The following is a 19,117-nucleotide window of genomic DNA, read 5'->3' on the forward strand; positions in this document are numbered from 1 at the left end:
AGTGCTTAGAAATTGTCTAATAGCCTTAACCATTATTTTTCATTCTGGAAAACAGTAGCATCAGTATGTTGATACTTACTGAGTCCTTCATATATGCCAGGCACTGATATATTCCTTGAATTGCAATATCTCCACAATCTAATACAAACTTCACATGGTGATAAATACCCAAAAAGATTTCAAAAAGAAAAATAGGCCAGCACAAAGAGATGATGAACAGTGCAGGTGTTGGAGTCTGTCTGACTGGTTTTGAACCCAAATTCCCCATTTGCTGTGTGTATAAACTTGGGCAAGTTACTCAACCTCTCTGGGTTTCCATTTCCTCTGTACCCATATATCACTTGTAAATTGGATTGTGAACATGAGGGCCAGCACTGGGGGCAAGAGGGCAGGCAGGAGGGGTGCCAGGGGCTGATCACCTTCACACTAGTAATTTATTTTTTTGCAACAATTATCTGAATACAGCATGACTGAGGAAAATGTCTGAACTCTAGTCTCAATCAGTCACCTTCCTTCTTCTATCAACAATGACTTCATAAAACCACTATGTTAAAAATAAAAGATAAATGAATAAATAAATAAATCCACTATGTTCCTTTTCAATTCAACAGGCAATGACTTCAAAAGTCTTATGAGGAAACCAGAGACCAGATCTCATAAGAAATTAACATAAAAACCACAATTTTAAAATACAAACATTGTGTTGCACAACCATGTCTATGCAGCTGTATGAAAATGTTGACCAACTATCCCAAGCCTCACAGAATAATCCATTATTGCGTAGCTCTGTGCCCCCACAAAGTATCACAACATCCTAGAAGTATGGATCATTGCAGATTCAGTTAAACAAAAACCAGAGTCAGCATATGGATGTCAGGAAGACAAAAAATAAGGAAGCATGCAGGAAAAAAAAAAAAAACTTGCAAACTCGTGCATGTTATGCTGCATTGTGTTTAACTCTAGCTGCTGACACGCAGGTATAGTTTTGATACTTGCACCCAAAAAATATAAAATCTCTGTAAAATCAAAATAATCAGATCATGAGAAAAATATGCTCTTATTTGCTTGTTATATAAAATTATAGTTAAGGGCATAGGAAAGAAATTCTAAAACCATATTGTGGCCTAAGTATAAAATGAAAAAATGTAAGTTGCACCTTTGATTAGGTTTTGCAAAGGGTTTTTTTTTTTGAGAAACAATAATCTCTACACTTTAGATCCAACTTGCTAATGAGAGAAATCTGCACAGCAGAAATTCTGAGATGGTTTCACTTAGTCAATTAAGGAGTCATAAGTTAACCATCAGCTCTGTAGCTTCTGATCTTAACATGAAACTATTTCTCATAAAAGATGTTTTTTGTTATATGAAGCATCTTGCCAAAGCATGTGCAAGCTACCAAACTCACAACCACAGATTTTTCTGCCTAACATGTCTTAAGATAGTTAAGCTAGATTTTCTTTGGTACCCAGCAAAAGCGAAACCATTATGAAGGTTATTTTCTAGTAAAGAAGTTCAGATGATTTATTTCTTAGGTAATTTTTGTGTTATGCCTACACTATGGCAGTTTAGTTTTGTATTTTTCTAAATTAAACTTTTTGAGATTTACCTACAAAAGAAATATATTGGTTTTAATTTTCAACGAACATGTACATTTATACAACCGTCCTAATTAAAATATAAACATTTTGGTCATTCCAAGTTCTATCACGCCCCATTTCAATCAATATTCCTCCAAACCCAGTTTCAGGCAATCAAAAATCTAGTTTTCTATCACTACAGGTAAGTTTTACTTACTCTGCAGTTTCATATATTAGAACATTCATATTGCTACATGTATAGCACTTCCTTCTTACTGTTCAATATTCCAGTTTGCAAATGTTCCCATATTGCTTTATCAATTCACTTATTGATGAGTACTTTCAGTTGGTGTTGTATAAATAAGGCTATGAATATTTATATAAATCTTTGTGGACATTTTCAGTTTATACATAAACACAGGACAGTAGAACTGTTGTGTAGAATTGTTGTTTAGGTTAATTGTAGAACTGTTGTGTATGTTAATTGTACGTTGAACTTAATAAGAAAATATCAGGGCAAAGCAGCTGTTCTATTTTACACTTCCATCAGTGACATGAGACTTTCAAGTGCTTCATGATCTAACCAACAGCTGCATTGTCAGTCTTTTAATTTTAGCTATTGAATCAATGTGTAATGGTATCTTACAATGCATTCTCATATTCATTTATAATTCTCTGACAAACAATGATAGATATCTTTTTGTGTGCTTAATGGCTATTGTTTTATGATGAGTCTGTTTAAGTATGTATCTTGCTCTTTCCTTGTTGGATTATCTCGTTGAGTTTTGTTAGAATTCTTTGTGTGTTCTTCATATAGGTCCTTTTAAAATATATGTATATGTATATATACACACACACACACATTATGAATCTTTCTTAGAACAGATTTAGTTTACTTGAAAGAGCTGCAACAAGAAGACAGAAAAACATTTTCTACCTGCTAAATTGCTCCCCAAATGGGTGCAATGTTCAGAGTGGGTTGGTTTTAAACCAAGAACCAGGAGCTTTTGCCAGATCTCCTACATGGGTGCAAGGATCCAAGGCCTTGGGCTATCCCTTGTTGCTTTCCTAGGCCACCAGCAGGAAGTTGGATTGGAAGCGGGGCAGCTAGGACTCTAATTGGCACCTATACGGGATGCTGGAGCATGTTATACCACTGAACCAGCATGCTACATTATGAATCTTATTTCACAGCATGTAACTTGCTTTTCCACTTTCTCATGACATCTCTGAAAACTATAAATTTTAGATTTGGTGAGGTTCAAGTTATCAATTTTCTTTCAAAAATATTAGTGCAACATGTACCTTGTCAGAGAGTGTTTTTATTTTGCTTTACAATTTTTATATTTGTAGCACTTATGATAGGTCAATATCCCATCTTGAATTAATTTTTATATGCTATAAGGATCAAAATTCACTTTTGACTATATGGGTACCAACCCATTCCAGCATTACTTATTTATATGGAAATCTTCTTTCCCCTATAGAGTTACTATGGCATCTTCTTAAAAAATTAATTCCTGTAGGCAGCCTGGTGGACTAGCAGGTAAAGCCCCCACGCAGTGATAGTGTCACCTTCTATGGGTGCCAGTCTGTGTCATTGTAGCTCCAGTCTCTGACCACCTCCCTGCTAATGGCCTGGAAAATGCAACAGCAGATGACTTGAGTGCTTGGGCCCCAGCAATCCACTTTGAAAACCTGGTCCTGTGTATGGTCTATTTTGGGTGTATACTCTGCTGTTATTGTGTGTCAAATAATAAGTATAGATGCTAATTAAGTGAAATTAGTTGATACTGTTGTTCATGTTTTTTTAATATATTTATAAATTTTACTGCTGTATTTCCTTTAAGTGTCTGAGAGGAGCAACAACAAAATCTCCAAATGTATTGTGAACTTGTTTACTTCTCTTCCTAGATTTGTCAGTTTCAGTTCATATTCTCTGCAGCTGTTACTAGGTACATAAACATTTGGAACTGATAGATTCTAGATTCTAGTGAACATATCTTTTGAATCAGTATCTGTTAATACTTGCCCTTAAATTTACTTGGCCTGATATCAACATGTCTACTTCAGATTTATGATTGCTGTTTGGATGTATATCTTTTCCCATGCTTTTAACTCATTTATATATTTATATTCCAGTATGTTCATTGTGAAGAACATAGTTGGCTCATATTATTCAGCTTGATATTTTGTGTCTTATCTGTAGTAAGCAGGTCATTTGAATATGATTATTCATATGATTAGATTGAGTTATACCATCTTTCCTCTTTTAAAGATTTTTTTATATGAAAGATTTTTACAGAGAGAGAAGCAGTGACAGAAAAAGAAGTCCTCTATCCATTGGTTCACTCTCCAGATAACCACAAAGGCTCGAGCAGCGCTGATCTGAAGCTGGGAGCTAGGAGCTTTCTTCTAGCCTCCCATGTGGCTGCAGGTGCCCAGGGTCTCAGGTCATCTGCTTTCATAAGCCCCAAGCAGAGCTGGATTGCAAATGGAGCAGCCGGGACATGAACTGACATGTGTGGATGCTGGCACTTCCACATGGGGAATGACTGTGATATGCTATCGCACTGGCCCTCAAGCATTTCATCTTATCATCAGTATCCCATCCGATTTTTGTTTCTTTATTCTTCTATTGGATCAGGATGGGGGCTGGCTTAGGTGGAGAGGGGTAAGCCACAACCTGAAACACCAGTGTCTCATATCAGCACCAGTTCAAGTCCTGGCTGCTCCACTTCCAATTCAGTTCCTTCCTAATGCTCCTGGGTAAGCAGTGGAGGGTGGGCCCAGTGCTTGAGTCCCTGCACCTATGTGGGAGACCCAGAACAAGCTCCTGGTTTCTGGTTTTGGGTTGCCCAGCCCTGGCTGCAGCAGCCATTTAGGGCAGTGAAGCAACAGATGGGTAGACCTCAGTCTCTGCCTGTCCCTCTCTGTAAACTTACCTTCCAGATAAATAAATCTTAAAAACAAGGAAAAAAGGATTAAACTGTCTTTTGTGTTACTTGGTATAGTATTACTAGTATGCCTTAATAATTTTCAGTGCTACTTTAGGGTTTATAATAGGTGTTTTTAATGTTAATATTCTGCCATCTAATAATATTATACTTATTCATTTATAATGTAGAAACCTTACAAAATGCATTTTTTTCCTTATTTAAGTCCATGCAACCTTTTTCATAATTTTCATTTCTACATGTTATAATCCTTACAATATGCTACAGTCTATGCTAAAGATAACATTATATTTAATGAAAACAAGATAGGGATGTTCTTTTTTGGCACTAGTATAATGTTGGACATTCTAATACAGTTCAGCATAGAGCTGGAAGTTCTAACCATGATATAGGTATGAAAAAGAAATAAAAGGCATACACTTGACAAGGAATAAGTAAAATTAACTTTGTACATTGACATATGTAGAATATCCAAAGATTTTACACACACACACATACACAAAAGTATCTGAAATATTAAACAATTTCAAGAAGGCTTCAGGAAACAAAGGCAATGTATGCAAACAAATTACATTTTTGCACAAAATGTAACATGAAAAGAAAGAGACCAATTCTATTTATAATACCAACATAATAAAATACTTAAGAATTAGCCAAGGAGAAGAAAGACTTATATAACTGAAAACTATGAAACATTACTGGAAAGAATGAAAGAAAACATAAATAAATGGATAGACATTTCATATCATAGAGACCTTAATATTGTTAACACAACAATACTATCCAAAGTGATCTACAGATTTTAAACATCCAAAGTGACATTTTTGCAAAAACAGACAACAATCCTAAAATTCTTAGGTATCCTTAGAATACCAATTTTGGGTAAAAGTTGGAAGCCTCAGAATTTCTGATTTCAATACTTACTATTATATCATAATAATCAAAATATTGTGGTACTGGCATACAGACAGACATATAGGCCAGATATATAAAATTATATTCCCAAAAATAAATCTTTATATACATGATCAGTAAACATTTGAAAACATGATCAATTGATTTTGATATGAATGTCAAGACTGCTCATTTCCTAAGAAAGCATCATTTTTCCTTAACAAAAAACATTAAAAAAAACTGGATATCTACACTCAAAAGAGTGAAATTTAACTCTACTATATGTCACACACAAAAATGAACTCAAGATTTATCAAAGACCTAAACTATAAAAAGAGAAAATTGAGAACAAACTTCATGGTACTGAATTTGATCATGCCATTTTAGACATGATACAGTATACAGTACAGGCAACAAAATATAAGGAATTTCTTCAAAATCAAAAGCTTTTATGCATGAAGGACCATTATAAATGGAGTGACAAAATAGTCCACAGATGAGACAAAACATTTGCAAACAGAATATTTAATAAGGAATTAAAACTAATCTCATTGTGCCTCTAGCTCTAACCTACAATTTAGAGAAATGGGATAGAGTAACAGGTTAAATATTAATATGACTAAGCAAACAGGCACATACAGACAGGAGGCATTTTAAAAGATAAATAGCCTGGTGGAATATTGTATAAGATTAAAAAGACTGAATAGGCTCAAAAATAAAATGGTGAATGGGTCCCGGAGTGCTGAGGGTTGCAGAGTAATGTGAGAGTTTCAAAAGACATTCTTAACAGAATTTTTAAAAATACGAGTTTATATAATAAGTATGATATTATTACGGATATCCAGAATAATGTACTTAGGCCTCAGAGATACAAAGGTTGCTTTTAACCCCCAGCTGCAGGCAACTACCTAGATTGTCTTTATCTAAGTGTTACATTGCTAGGGGGAAAGCAGCTAGTAGCTATTGGTCATTCTGGGCCTGGTTAATGCCAGATCTGTGTTAACTGTACCAGAGTGCCAGCAATAGTGGCTTTCTTTTATTAAGATATGTGGGAAGGAATCAAGATGATAGATTAGGGTAAGGACACATTTAAACAGACAGAGAAACATTAGCCAGTGTGAAGTAAAGAGGACACATCCTACGAAATAGGAGAGGACAGAATGACAGCAGGAGGAGGTGGCGCCTGAAGACTGACAGACACGGGAAAGCAGTGAAAACAACGGTATGGTGCTGCAATAACCAATACCCCAGTGGCATTCAGCCAGTGGTGGTGTGAACTGCACAGGCAACCAGAACTCCACCAGCAGCCAGGTTGGAAGGGACATTCACCGGGAGCTCAGAGGTGATCTCAGACAAAGAGCTGCCTGTCCTGCTGGTTTGATTTGACCAGAAGCAGAGACAGGCAGTGTGGGAACAGGGTGGATTTCACAGCCCAGTCTGCCCTCAAATGCCGAATTGGGCATAATTTCGTGTTGAGAAGCAAAGGCTATGGGAGAGGATTGTGTATGCACTGAGCTGGGAGTGAATTCATTTCTGGCTCAGTGAACTGCAGCAACATGGCATCCTACAGGTTCCACCCAAGACAGGTTCTACCCTACACCTCAGAACTGATGACCAGCAGAATAACAGAGATAAAGGCACAATGAATATTACTGAAGACTCCCCTGCAAAGGAGCAAAACCATTTGCCAAACTCAGAGTTCACTGAGGAATGCATCGCGAAAATGGGGAATACAGAATTCAAAACACTTGTTATAAAACTTCTTATCAACAACAAGAAGCATGCAAAGCAGGCATTCAAGGAATTCAAGGAATATGTCAGACTGGAAATGGATCAAATGAAAGCTGATACATCAGAAATGAAGAATACAGTGGAGCAAATTAAAAGTACAGTGGAGAGTCTCCAAAACAGAATGAAGGAGACAGAAGAAAGAATCTCAAAATTAGACAATATTTACTGTCACCAGGGAGAAACAAATAAAAAGCTGGAAGCAGAGCTGAATCAGGCCAAAAAAATATTCAAGAATTGAAAGACACTATTAAAAGGCCAAAAATAAGAGTTATGGGAGTCGCAGAAGGTGCAGAAAGAGTAGCTTGGTTCACAAATGTATTTAATTAAATAATAAGGGAAAATTTCCCTAATCTAGAGAATTTAGAAAACAACACCAAGACGGGCACAGAACTCCCAACAGGCGTGACCAAAAGCGGTTTTCACCACGACATATGATCATCAAGCTCTCTTGAATCGAACATAAGGAAAAGATCCTTAAATGTGCATGTGAAAAAAATCAATTGACATATAAAGAAATGGCCTCTCACAGGAAACTCTACAGGTCAGAAGAGTATAGAGCAACACATTCCAGACTCCAAAAGTAAAAAATGTCAATCTGGAATAACGTACCCAGCAAAACTTTCCTTTGTCTTAAAAAATGAAATAAAATTCTTCCACAGTCAAGAAAAGTTAAAAGAATACGCCTCTTCCAAACCTGCCCTACAAATGATACTTCAAGATGTTCTCTTGACAGAGAAGAGGAATAGCACCCACCAATCCAAAGCCAAATGTGAAGAACATCCCAGTAAAAGAACAAGAGCAGACTAAATCAATGAACAACCCATTCCTAAAATGACAGGATCAAATTACCACTCATTCATATTAACCCTGAATGTAAATAGATTAATCTCATCAATCAAACATCATAGATAGACTGGATTTAAAAAAAAAAAAAAAACAGGGCCTGGTGTGATAGTGTAGCAGTTAAAGTCCTCACACTTTGAATGCACCAGGATCCCAAATAGGCGCCGGTTTTAATCCCAGCAGCTCCGCTTCTCATCCAGCTCCCTGCTTGTGGCCTGGGAAAGCAATTGAGGACAGCCCAAAGCCTTGGGACCCTGCACCCATGTGGGAGAACCAGAAGAGGTTCCTGGCTTTTAATTAGCTCAGCTCCAGCCGTTGCGGCCACTTGGGGAGTGAATCATCAGATGGAAGACCTTCCTCTGTCTCTCCTCCTCTCTGTACATCGCCTTTCCAATAAAAATAAATAAATCTTAAAAAAAAAATCTATGTGTTGCCTACAGGAGACATGTCTCACCAACAAAGATCAGTGGAAACTACGTCTCATGAATTTTGATGTTTTTTGCTTTTTAGTTTCATCTCTGCAAAACACTTTCTCGTTAAATTCTTCACTGACGCATACATCATACAGCAGCAGCATTTTCTTTAAGAAGATTCTTGATTTTCTTTTTCATCTCTTCAGTGACACATGAGTCATTCAGTAGCATTTTACTTAACTTCATATCATTTTAATTTCCTTTTTTCTTCCTGTTGTTGATTTTACTGTGTGACTTTTCATTTAGGGGAATGTATAGTAACCGTGTAATGGAGACAATCATATCCAGATATCAGGATACAATGCAGTGTGCATCTCTACTTTCAGACAAAGATGGGCTCCCAATGAAACTGTTAACTCTATCTTGACAAAAGGATGCTGGACTCTCTGCCATTATCCATGCTCACAATGATGGACATGACCGGCTGTGAAAAATTACACTATAGTAATAATATAGGGGAACTCAGGGAGGAGTTGAGGAGGGGATAAGGGAAATCTCAGGGCCTATGGAACTCTATCATAAAATGATGATGATAATAATAATAATAGAAGTGAGGAAGAAAGAAAGAAAGAGAGAGACAGAGAGAGATAGAGAGAGAGAGAGAGAGAAAGAAAGAAAGAAAGAAAGAAAGAAAGAAAGAAAGAAAGAAAGAAAGAAAGAAAGAAAGAAAGAAAGAATCTAAAGAAAAAACAAGGATATATGGGGAAGGTAACGCTGGACCAGCACATGCATCCTGGCCTCCAGGTAGGTGTGCTGCAGATTCCCCAGGGAAGGGGGACTGGGGACATACTGCAGTGAGAGCAGTTGAGGGAATATCTGACAAGAGAGAGGAATGACTTCTAGGGGCTTCCACAGACTGAATTACTGTACTTTTGGGTAGGCGAGGGAGCTGTGGATAGAGTGTTTAGAGGCAAGGAAACTGGAATGCATGTCTGGGTCAGCTCAGGCACCCAACCATGTGGGAGACCTAGGTTGGGCTAAATAGCATAACTTGCATCCTGCTGGCACATGCAAAAGCTGGGTCTGGTCACGGGGAGTGCCTGGTGGGCTAGGCCACAATACCCACCCACAAATGTTGGAACAGGGACAAGCCATGTCAGGCTGGGCTGCAGTACCTCCATAATACAAAAGAACTGGATCTGGGGGTAGGTTTTGCAGGGGACTTGTGAGCTTGCCTCTGTGTAACTGTAGCAATTGCTGGTTTACACAGAGAGCTGGGAACTGTGTCAGATCAAGCCAAGCTGGACCACAGAATTCACCTGAGAGGAACCCACCTAAAAGTTATGGGAGCTGGAAGGGATCTGAGCAGGGTCAGGCTACTGCACTCACTGGCACATGCAAAGGCTGGGACTGATGTCAGACCGTGTCAAACAGTGCCGCTGTACCTACTGGCACGCATGGAATCTGGGGTTGGGAGCAGCCCTGGTGGAGGAACTCCGCCCATTATGCTGCAGCTCCCACTGTGGAGCACAAGAGCTGGGGCTGGGGCAGTCCAGGCCAGGCCAGGCAGTGCTGCAGCATGCATTGGCATGAATGTGGGCTGGGTTTGAAGGCAAGCCAAACTGGCCTAGGCTGTAGCATCCATCAAAGAGAATCAGAATGGCTGCTGGTCAGCAGGACAAGCCTGTAGTACCTGCAGTGAGTGCCAGGACTAGGAACCAGCAATGTCAGTCAGGGCAGGGCAGTAGCACCCACTGATACATGCAAAATCCATTGCTAGGAGCAGACCTGGTAGGGGTACTTGGGGAACTCCCCAACTAGGACACAGCTCCTGCTGTTGAGTGTGAGAGCTGAGGCTGGGGGAAAGCCAGACCAGGATGGGCTGCAGCACCCTTTGGCATACACGTGGACCAGGTCTGGAGGTAGGGTGGAATGTGGCAGTCCATGGCACATATTGGCATGAGCAAAAGCCTGGACAAAGTGCTGGCTGGGCCTGATTGGACCACAACATCCTCTTGTTCACATGAGGGCTGTTACTGGGTCTGGGCCAGGTTGGGATAGGCTACTGCACTTGTTGGTGAGAGTTGGACTGGGGGCCAACATGGCTGAGCTAGGCCAGAGCACATGATGCTGAGTGCCAAGACTGGGGGTCGGCCATCTCAGACTGGGCCAGGGTACCAGCTGGCACATACAAGACCGAGGGCTGGAAATGAGGCTGGTAGGGGAACAACAGGGACTTCCCTGCTATGTCACTGCTTCCATAGGTAAGCATGAGAGGTAGAACTGGCAGTGGGGGGTGGGGGCAGAGACAGGCTGACTAGGCTGTTGCACCCTCTGGCACACTCAAGAGACAAAATGGGTGCAGGTAAACTCAACTAGGCTACAATACCATCTGGCAAGAGCCAGGATTGGGTGTGAGTCATGTAAGGTTCACCACAGTACTCCCTGGTAGATGCAAGATCCAGGGCTGGGAGCATGCCTGACAGGGGAACTGTGGGAACTTCTCTGGTAGGCAGTACCTAACACTGGTGAGCATGACCACCAAGGCTGGGAATGAGCCAGGCTGGTAGTGGCACCTATAGGCATACAGAGGTCTGCGTCTGGGAGTAGGGCAGACTATGCTAAACCACATCTTTGGGTTACACAAAAACTGGATGGCATGTGGGCTGGGCCTAGCTAGACTGGAGTAGAGGCTGGCACATGTCAAAACAGGCTGGAAACAAACTTGAAGGGAGTTACCGAGGGCCAGTTCAACTAGGCAGTGGCAGCCCACATTTGTGTTAGGCTGGCTGGGCTGGGCTGCAGCACCCATCGGTTCCCATGAGATATGAAGTTGGGGAGGAATTGACCAGGCAGCTGCAGCTATTGGTATATGCATTGGCTGGTGGAGGTGACAGACCACACCTGGCCCTGCACTGGCTGGTACACACAAGAGTCAAGTCTGAGGTCACTCCAGGTAAAGTTTCCTAGGGGTCTCCATAAGTGGACTACAGGACTCAGACTCTGGCCACAGGGAAAAAAGCACAGGATGTCTTGTCTAACCTTGGAGTGCATGTATCAGGACTGGACCTCCTCAGCTGCTGCTGCCTGTGCAATGGACAACATAGACAACGTGCCCAGAGGCACACGGGGACATGACAACCAGCTCATCTAGGCTCTAGGGGATGTCAAGTGCATCATCAGAGGATAGAAAACAGGACAATTCTTCTGGTCAAGCTTTACAGCATGTTTAGGGTCTAAGGATACAATAAGGTGGATTTTGTTAACCAATAGACCTTGCAAAGATTTTCTCAACCCTGGAATAAGGAAACCAACAAGCTATTAAACCATTCAAATAATATGCTTAAAACACTCTTCCCCACATAGGGATGTCTAAGACAGCATTAAATGACTATGTCCCATCCACGGGTGTTAATGTAGTTTGACAGCAAGGAGCAGCTCCTTCCACTCAGGCCTTGCACACATAGGGAAAAAAAAAAAAGGAAAACATTCATCCCACCCACATTCCTCCATATCTAACTTACCGCACTTTAATCAGAGGCCCACATGAGTGTGCATCCCTCTCAATTATATAAATAATATTAAAAAGAAAATAAAAATATTCTATTGTATGAACAAAAAGCTACTTTTCAATGGATCTATTTAATATATGCAAGCTAATAATATGTATATGTGTAATAATGCATATAAGATAATGACACATGTAATAATGTGTGTAAGAGAGAGGCAACAATGTCAAATTTTTGTGAAATGCATGTTTGCAACCATCGTACTAGTCCTTCCTTTTTAAATATACATTCAAAAATTTTTAAAATAAAGTGTTTGGATTAAATAGCGATAGGTCACTAAATTGTATAACTTCAAGTGATTAACACAGTGAACTTCATGTTACAAGAATTTTATCTATAAACAAAAAAGAGCTGTTGAGTATCTGAAGCCATGGAACTACTGCAGAGCTTTCTGGTTTGTTCTACACGTGTCAGCAACGGCAGGAAGGGCTCCCACAAGTTATGTGATCCCATGGCATGAGTACAATGGCATCTTCATGTTGGAACAGAGTCAAAAGGAAACAGAATCCAGATGCATACAATTTTTTAAAGAGAATAAACTACTTTTTATATAACAGATAAAATTACTTCTTATCCATTTTAGAGTATATAGAAGGATTATAATTCAAAAATTAATAAATTCAAAAGCAAAACAAAATGGCTACACACCTGGGTTGATGGACGGAGGGGGTGGAGGTGGAAGGGGCTGTCCCTCTTTAATGGCTATTGTACACTGTTTTGCTGATCGAATTGCATTGATGAAGTCTTCATGTTGCTGTCTCCAATTAGATTTCCTCACAGGTTGAGTCTATAAAAAAAAAACACCTTGGGCCCGGCGGCGTGGCCTAGCGGCTAAAGTCCTCGCCTTGAAAGCCCCGGGATCCCATATGGGCGCCGGTTCTAATCCCGGCAGCTCCACTTCCCATCCAGCTCCCTGCTTGTGGCCTGGGAAAGCAGTTGAGGATGGCCCAATGCATTGGGACACTGCACCCGCGTGGGAGACCCGGAAGAGGTTCCAGGTTCCCGGCATCGGATCGGCGCGCACCGGCCCGTTGCGGCTCACTTGGGGAGTGAATCATCGGACGGAAGATCTTCCTCTCTGTCTCTCCTCCTCTCTGTATATCTGGCTGTAATAAAATGAATAAATCTTTAAAAAAAAAAAAAAAATCTTTCTCTTTAAAAAAAAAAAAAAAAAAAAAAAAAAAAAAAAAAAAAAACACCAACAAATACTATTCTAGATTATAAGCCTCTCAATGATCAATTTTCTAAAGCTGGATTTGAACTTACAAGAACTAGGATTATGGAATATGGAGCAGAAGAACTGTGTTACTCAGGTGATTCGGAAAATTCAGTAAGGAAATTTACATGTCACAAAATAAAAATCAGAATACTGAAACTCTAACAGCTAAAGGAAGACAAGTATAACAGCAAAAAGCTTCCCTCCAAAGTTAATTACTAGATGTAAGCCAACCTAATGAAAATATAAGCAAGATCCCTTTTGCTCTATCTGGAAAGTGTCTGAAATATATTTGGAAATTAAGTGAATGAGATTAAATAGAAAACAGCAAAAGTGAATTTTCATATTTACATAACATTACCCAGTACTCTCAAGGTTGAATCAGAGAGCCCACAAACCAGCTTCCATGAACATGTTAAAGACGGACATGAGAGATACCAGTAGTACCTGGGATGGAGGCGCCTTCTTCACCGCAGGTATATCGGTGCCCTGTAATCTTTGCTTCAGGGAATTGAAAGGCTTACGCTTTTTGTTGAAGAGTTTTCTACATATTGGTTCATGCCTTTCCTAGAAAAGGAAGAATAGGGGTTGGAATTTTTAAAATGACACATCCATTAATGTCTAGGTGTACAAGCTAGATTGCACCTTCAGAGCCTCATTCACTCTCTCACAGACCAAAGCAAGTAAATATGCCTGCCTACCCTCATCATGCTGCATATAACTTGATTCCATATTTGGGTACAGTCAGTAGAATGCTTTAACAGCTAAAAAGACTTCAAGTTTGGTTGTGCATATTTAATTTTAAAACAAAGGCAGTAGGGGCCTGGCGCCGTGGCCTAGCAGTTAAAGTCCTTACCTTGAACGTGCCGGGATCCCATATGGGTGCTGGTTCTAAGCCCTAATCCTGCCCATTCTCTTCCCATCCAGCTCCCTGCTTGTGGCCTCAGAAAGCAGTTGAGGATGGCCCAAAGCCTTGGAACCCTGCACCAGCATGGGAGACCCAGCAGAAGCTCCTGGTTCCTGGCTTCGGATTGGCTCAACTCCAGCTGTTGTGGCCACTTGGGGAGTAAATCATTTGACAGAAGAGCTTCCTCTCTGTCTTTCCTCCTCTCTGTATACATCTGACTTTGCAATCAGTATGAAACAAAGGCAGTATACTCTTCAATCCACAACCCTTTAAATATTCAGCATTTCTGCCTCCAACATGCAGAGTTTCGCCTGTGTACCTATCTTCAGGAAGCCTTTTACTGCAACACTTACGCCCTCTTCCTTGGTGGATAGGAAACAACTATTATTTATACCATATCAGACAAAATGTTGGTCATATAAAAATCTCTGTACCTAAGAACCAGGCGACCTAAGCTAAAAAAAGAAAAAGCAAGTAAATCAGTTGACCAAATGTTCTCCATAGGAACTAGAGATAAGTTTAGGGAGCGACACTCCAGAGCTCACATACTCACTTGACACTTAGTGATTTCTTTTCCAATGGTACCTCTCGGGTGTCAACCATATTCTCTGGTACAGGCAGGGGAGCACACTGGTGAGTTACAGGGCCACAACAGGTAATGTGAACGCTCCTATTTTTCAGGAAGTCCTAGTTACAGTAAGCTAAAACACATATTTCATTTTTTTTGATTCTCCAGAACAATAAAACTTGCAATCTAGTGTTTTGCTCTGATATGCAGTCAGAATAATAGTTTCAAGAAGTTTAAGTTCAATATAAGTTTACTAGTCTTAAAATATCCCAATTAACAACAGCATTATGCTTTTTTTTCCCTTTCTCTCTCTGTGAGACACAGAGAGTGAGAATCTTGGGAATCCTTTTTAGAACACTGGAGTTGTGCACCTGTTTGATACCCTAATTTTTAAATAATAGAACTTTTATTCAGCCTTATAGCTACCAATCAGGGACTTGACATGCTGTTAACTTGAATCTGGATGAAAACTACATCTTGGAACATGTCTAACAGCCATATATTATTTTGTTCAGATGGTATAAAATCCCTGAAATTGGAGGGTTTTTGGATACGTGGCAAAGCAGAAAACAGGAAGGTTAAAGGACCTGTCAGAATTAGTGACAAATTTGTAACTAAAAGCCAAGTTTCCAGATGCCTGAAATTCAATGCTCATTCCTCTTGACTAGCTAATTTCCCTGGTGCTTTGGCCTTGAAATTCAAATTTTTGATGCTTAAAGAAAAGGCGGAAGAGCCAAAATTTCTCGAGGGATAATGGACGGTGCCAAGACCCTTACATCTGGCATCCTTTTAGGAGGACCATGTTTAATAGGGTCAGTTTGGAGGGAAGCTGCATCCACCTGCCTCGGTGTCCTGCGGGCCTGCCAGCCACAGGTTAGGCACTCTTGCTCCCATGCTTCTCCTCCACATCTGTCTTCAATCTTTGCACCACCCCTCCTCACTGACTTGACAGTTCATTTAACTCCAATGAAACACATCTACAAAACGTCTTTACGTTTACCAGAACATCTGCTGCAAAGCGTCTTCCACAGACTTCACAGGGAAATAACTCCTGATTGCCATCTGCATTAAGATTCAAGAGTACATGATGTTAGTTTCATGGAATTGCCTGGCCCAGAAGAAATCACTGACTGGAGGTGACCTCAACAGCCTGATATCTTCACTCTTTCCCCCTCTCCACCAACTGTTTCCCACTTCTGGTAAGATCCTATGTAAACTTCCCTGCTTTCCTTCCCCCTTCACTAAACAAGTAAATTCTATATTCTTTAGGCAAGCAGAGTACGATTACTTAATTCAGTACTTAATATGTTTTAAAATGAGATACATCACAGTCTTGTTTTAGATGCAGCTACAAAGTTAGTACCTTAGTACAAACTCACAAATAATCCAATCGCAGCACCTTGAGAATCTCTACCAGCATGGAAGTTCAGTGAAGATGGAAATTTCCCTACTGCATCTGCAAAACAGCTAAGTATTTGACCTTGTGCTAAGGTGCTTCAAGCACACTGGTTGAAAAACTGAGGTTGTGTTGCAGCACGCTAATCTGTCTCCCACACAGCTTCCTGCTACCACGCTTGGGAAGGTAGCAGCTGATGGCCCAAGTACTTCAGCTTCTGCTACCAATGTGGAAGACTACGATGGAGTTCCTGGCCCCTGGCTCTGGCTTGGTTTAGATTTAGCTATTGTGGCCATTTGGGGATTGAAGTAGCAGACAGAAAATCTTTTTCTTTCCTGTTTCTCTTTTTTCTCTGCCTTTCAAATAAATAAGTAAATCTTTATAAAAATCCAGATTGAATGTATAAGCCAAACAAGAATTGAGTTGCTACCGTAGGAACAAACATTCCTTCTGTTTAAACTTGTTACATGAAAAGATATGGAAATTAATTTTGCAAGAAACCATACAAGGGCCCAGCATAGAGAAGGAAAGAACAGAGCCCACAGAGGTGGCATAGCAAGCTAATCCTGCAGTTGCAGCATTGGTTCATGTTCTGGCTGCTCCACTTTTGATCGAGCTGATAAAAATAAAGGTTTTTTTTTTTAAGGGAAGAACATATGCAAATTATTTTAAATGAATTTATGAAAGTGTCATGAGAAAAGTAAAGCATTACAGAATTCTGAAAAAAAGTTTAACTTGCTACTTCCTTTCAGTTCATCTGGAGTTGAAAACATAAATTTAAATAGGTCAAGGGCTTGGTGTGGTAGCCTAGCGCCTAAAGTCCTTGCCTTGCACACTCCGGGATGCCATATGGGCACCGGTTCTAATCCTAGCAGCCCCGCTGCCCATCCAGCTCCCTGCTTGTGGCCTCAGAAAGTAGTTGAAGATGGCCCAAAGCTTTGGGACCCTGCACCCACATGAGACACCCAGCAGAAGCTCCTCGTTCTTGGCTTCGAATTGGCTCAACTCCAGCTGTTGTGGCCACTTGGGGAGTAAATCATTAGACGGAGGACCTTCCTCTCTGTCTTTCCTCTCTGTGTACCTGCCGTTCCAATAAAAATAAGTAAATCTTGAAAAAGAATAGGTTGAGATTTTTGAGCACAGGATTTGCAGTACAGGGATGATTGGGATTTTACCAATGACTAACTCTGAATAGTGCTGTAGGTGATTTGTGTAACCAAGGTGAGAAACCATGAATGGATAGAGGGGTGTGTGTGCACAAAAAGGGGTGTTTAGTTAAAATGCTGAAGACAAAAACATTTAAATGGAAAATACAGCAGTAGGAGACTCTGTCAAAGAATCTACAACATAATTGATTTGTGGGATTAGTTTGCACGGGTAAAAAGAGAATGTTTGAGAATAATATTAAGTTTACAGACAGAAGGATGGAGACCACAGTAGGTCTGTGGATAGAAATAAGGAACTTGCAAAGATAGTCCACCTCAAGAATAAAAATGATCTCAGCTTGGAAACACAGAGTTAAATCGAGTTGTCCAGCCAGCAGGATGGAAAGGAGGGAGGTCACGGTTGGAGTCCCAGATGTAGGCTTTGAGTAATGAGGTAAAGGCATGATGTTGCCAGTGAAGAAGTCATGGAAAGAGAAGTGCAGAGTGGATCCTTAGGGAAACTCACACTTCAGGGCCAAGAAAATGAGGATGATAAGCCAGGAGAAGCAGAAAACAGGGTCATGGAAACTGAAGGAAAGCAATTCGAAAAAGGAAGGTCTAGTTAAAAGGAAGCAGATGGTAGCTCGCTACAGACATTGTTGATTTAAACAATTTCTTCTCACACTTACTGATTGGAATTGTATTTTTAATACAGGTCATTCATCACAGCACACAGGAATACCTGACTATCTTTTCCTTCGGCCTTCTGTCTTAAATTAGATTTTTTTTTTTCTGCAACTACCCCAATCCCACATTTTACAATCCTACATTTTGTTAACTTACTTGTTAATGAAAACACTCATCTTGATTATAAAATTGTGACTGCTTTTTTCTAAAACATTGATAAAGTATAACCTACCCTTATGAATGTCAATGACATCTGCATGGTGCTTTCTTATGTCCAAAAAACATTGCACATGTTTTCGCATGTTTTTCACAGTAACTTTGCGACCCAGTTAGTACTATTTTGATTTATCTGATAAGAAAAAAATGGAGGCTCAAGGCTAGGTGATTCTAAGAGTATGTCAGCACCAACCTGCAAAGCAACTGGAAATCTCTAGAGGACCAATCCCTCTTGCTGTATATGAAAGAGTTTTAATGAATTCATGGAGCTAAAAATGACAGACATAGGGTCAAAATGACAGACGTTGTGGTACAGTCGGTTAACCTACCACTTGTGACCACAGCATCCCATATCAGAGTGCTCTTTCAAATCCACCTCCAACCCAGGTCATTGCTAATGTGTCTGGGGAAGTAGCAGATGATGCCACCCACACAGAACACTGAAGCAGAGTTCCAGGTTCCTGTTCTCAGCCTGATCCAACTCTAGCCACTCTGAGCATTTGCAGAGTAAGCCAGTGGATGGAAGCTCTGACACTCCCTGTTTGTCACTCTGCCTTTCAAATAAATAAATCTTTTTGAAAAATCAAATGAAATGGGGCCCAGCGGCGTGGCCTAGCGGCTAAAGTCCTCGCCTTGAAAGCCCCGGGATCCCATATGGGTGCCGGTTCTAATCCCAGCAGCTCCACTTCCCACCCAGCTCCCTGCTTGTGGCCTGGGAAAGCAGTCGGGGACGGCCCAAAGCTTTGGGACCCTGCACCCGCGTGGGAGACCTGGAAGAGGTTCCTGGTTCCTGGCATCGGATCGGTGCGCACCGGCCCGTTGCGGCTCACTTGGGGAGTAAATCATTAGACGGAAGATCTTCCTCTCTGTCTCTCCTCCTCTGTGTATATCTGGCTGTAATAAAATGAATAAATCTTTAAAAAAAAAAAAAGAAAAAG

At 40.5% G+C, this 19,117-nt stretch overlaps 1 protein-coding gene across 1 annotated transcript in view; it reads right to left on the reverse strand.

Annotated features, from left to right (window-relative positions):
• Nucleotides 1–19,117, reverse strand: part of ZC2HC1B (zinc finger C2HC-type containing 1B) — a 50,324-nt gene that overhangs the window by 25,850 nt on the left and 5,357 nt on the right. Inside the window, exons 2-4 of the mRNA XM_058668347.1 lie at nt 15,736–15,797; nt 13,699–13,827; nt 12,693–12,831 (exon numbers count right to left, since the gene is read on the reverse strand). Coding sequence (XP_058524330.1) covers nt 12,693–12,831; nt 13,699–13,827; nt 15,736–15,797 — 330 coding nt within the window. The remainder of the gene's footprint in view (nt 1–12,692; nt 12,832–13,698; nt 13,828–15,735; nt 15,798–19,117) is intronic.

Source organism: Ochotona princeps, chromosome 1, assembly GCF_030435755.1.
Source record: "Ochotona princeps isolate mOchPri1 chromosome 1, mOchPri1.hap1, whole genome shotgun sequence".
In the NCBI taxonomy this organism is placed as follows: Eukaryota; Metazoa; Chordata; class Mammalia; order Lagomorpha; family Ochotonidae; genus Ochotona; species Ochotona princeps.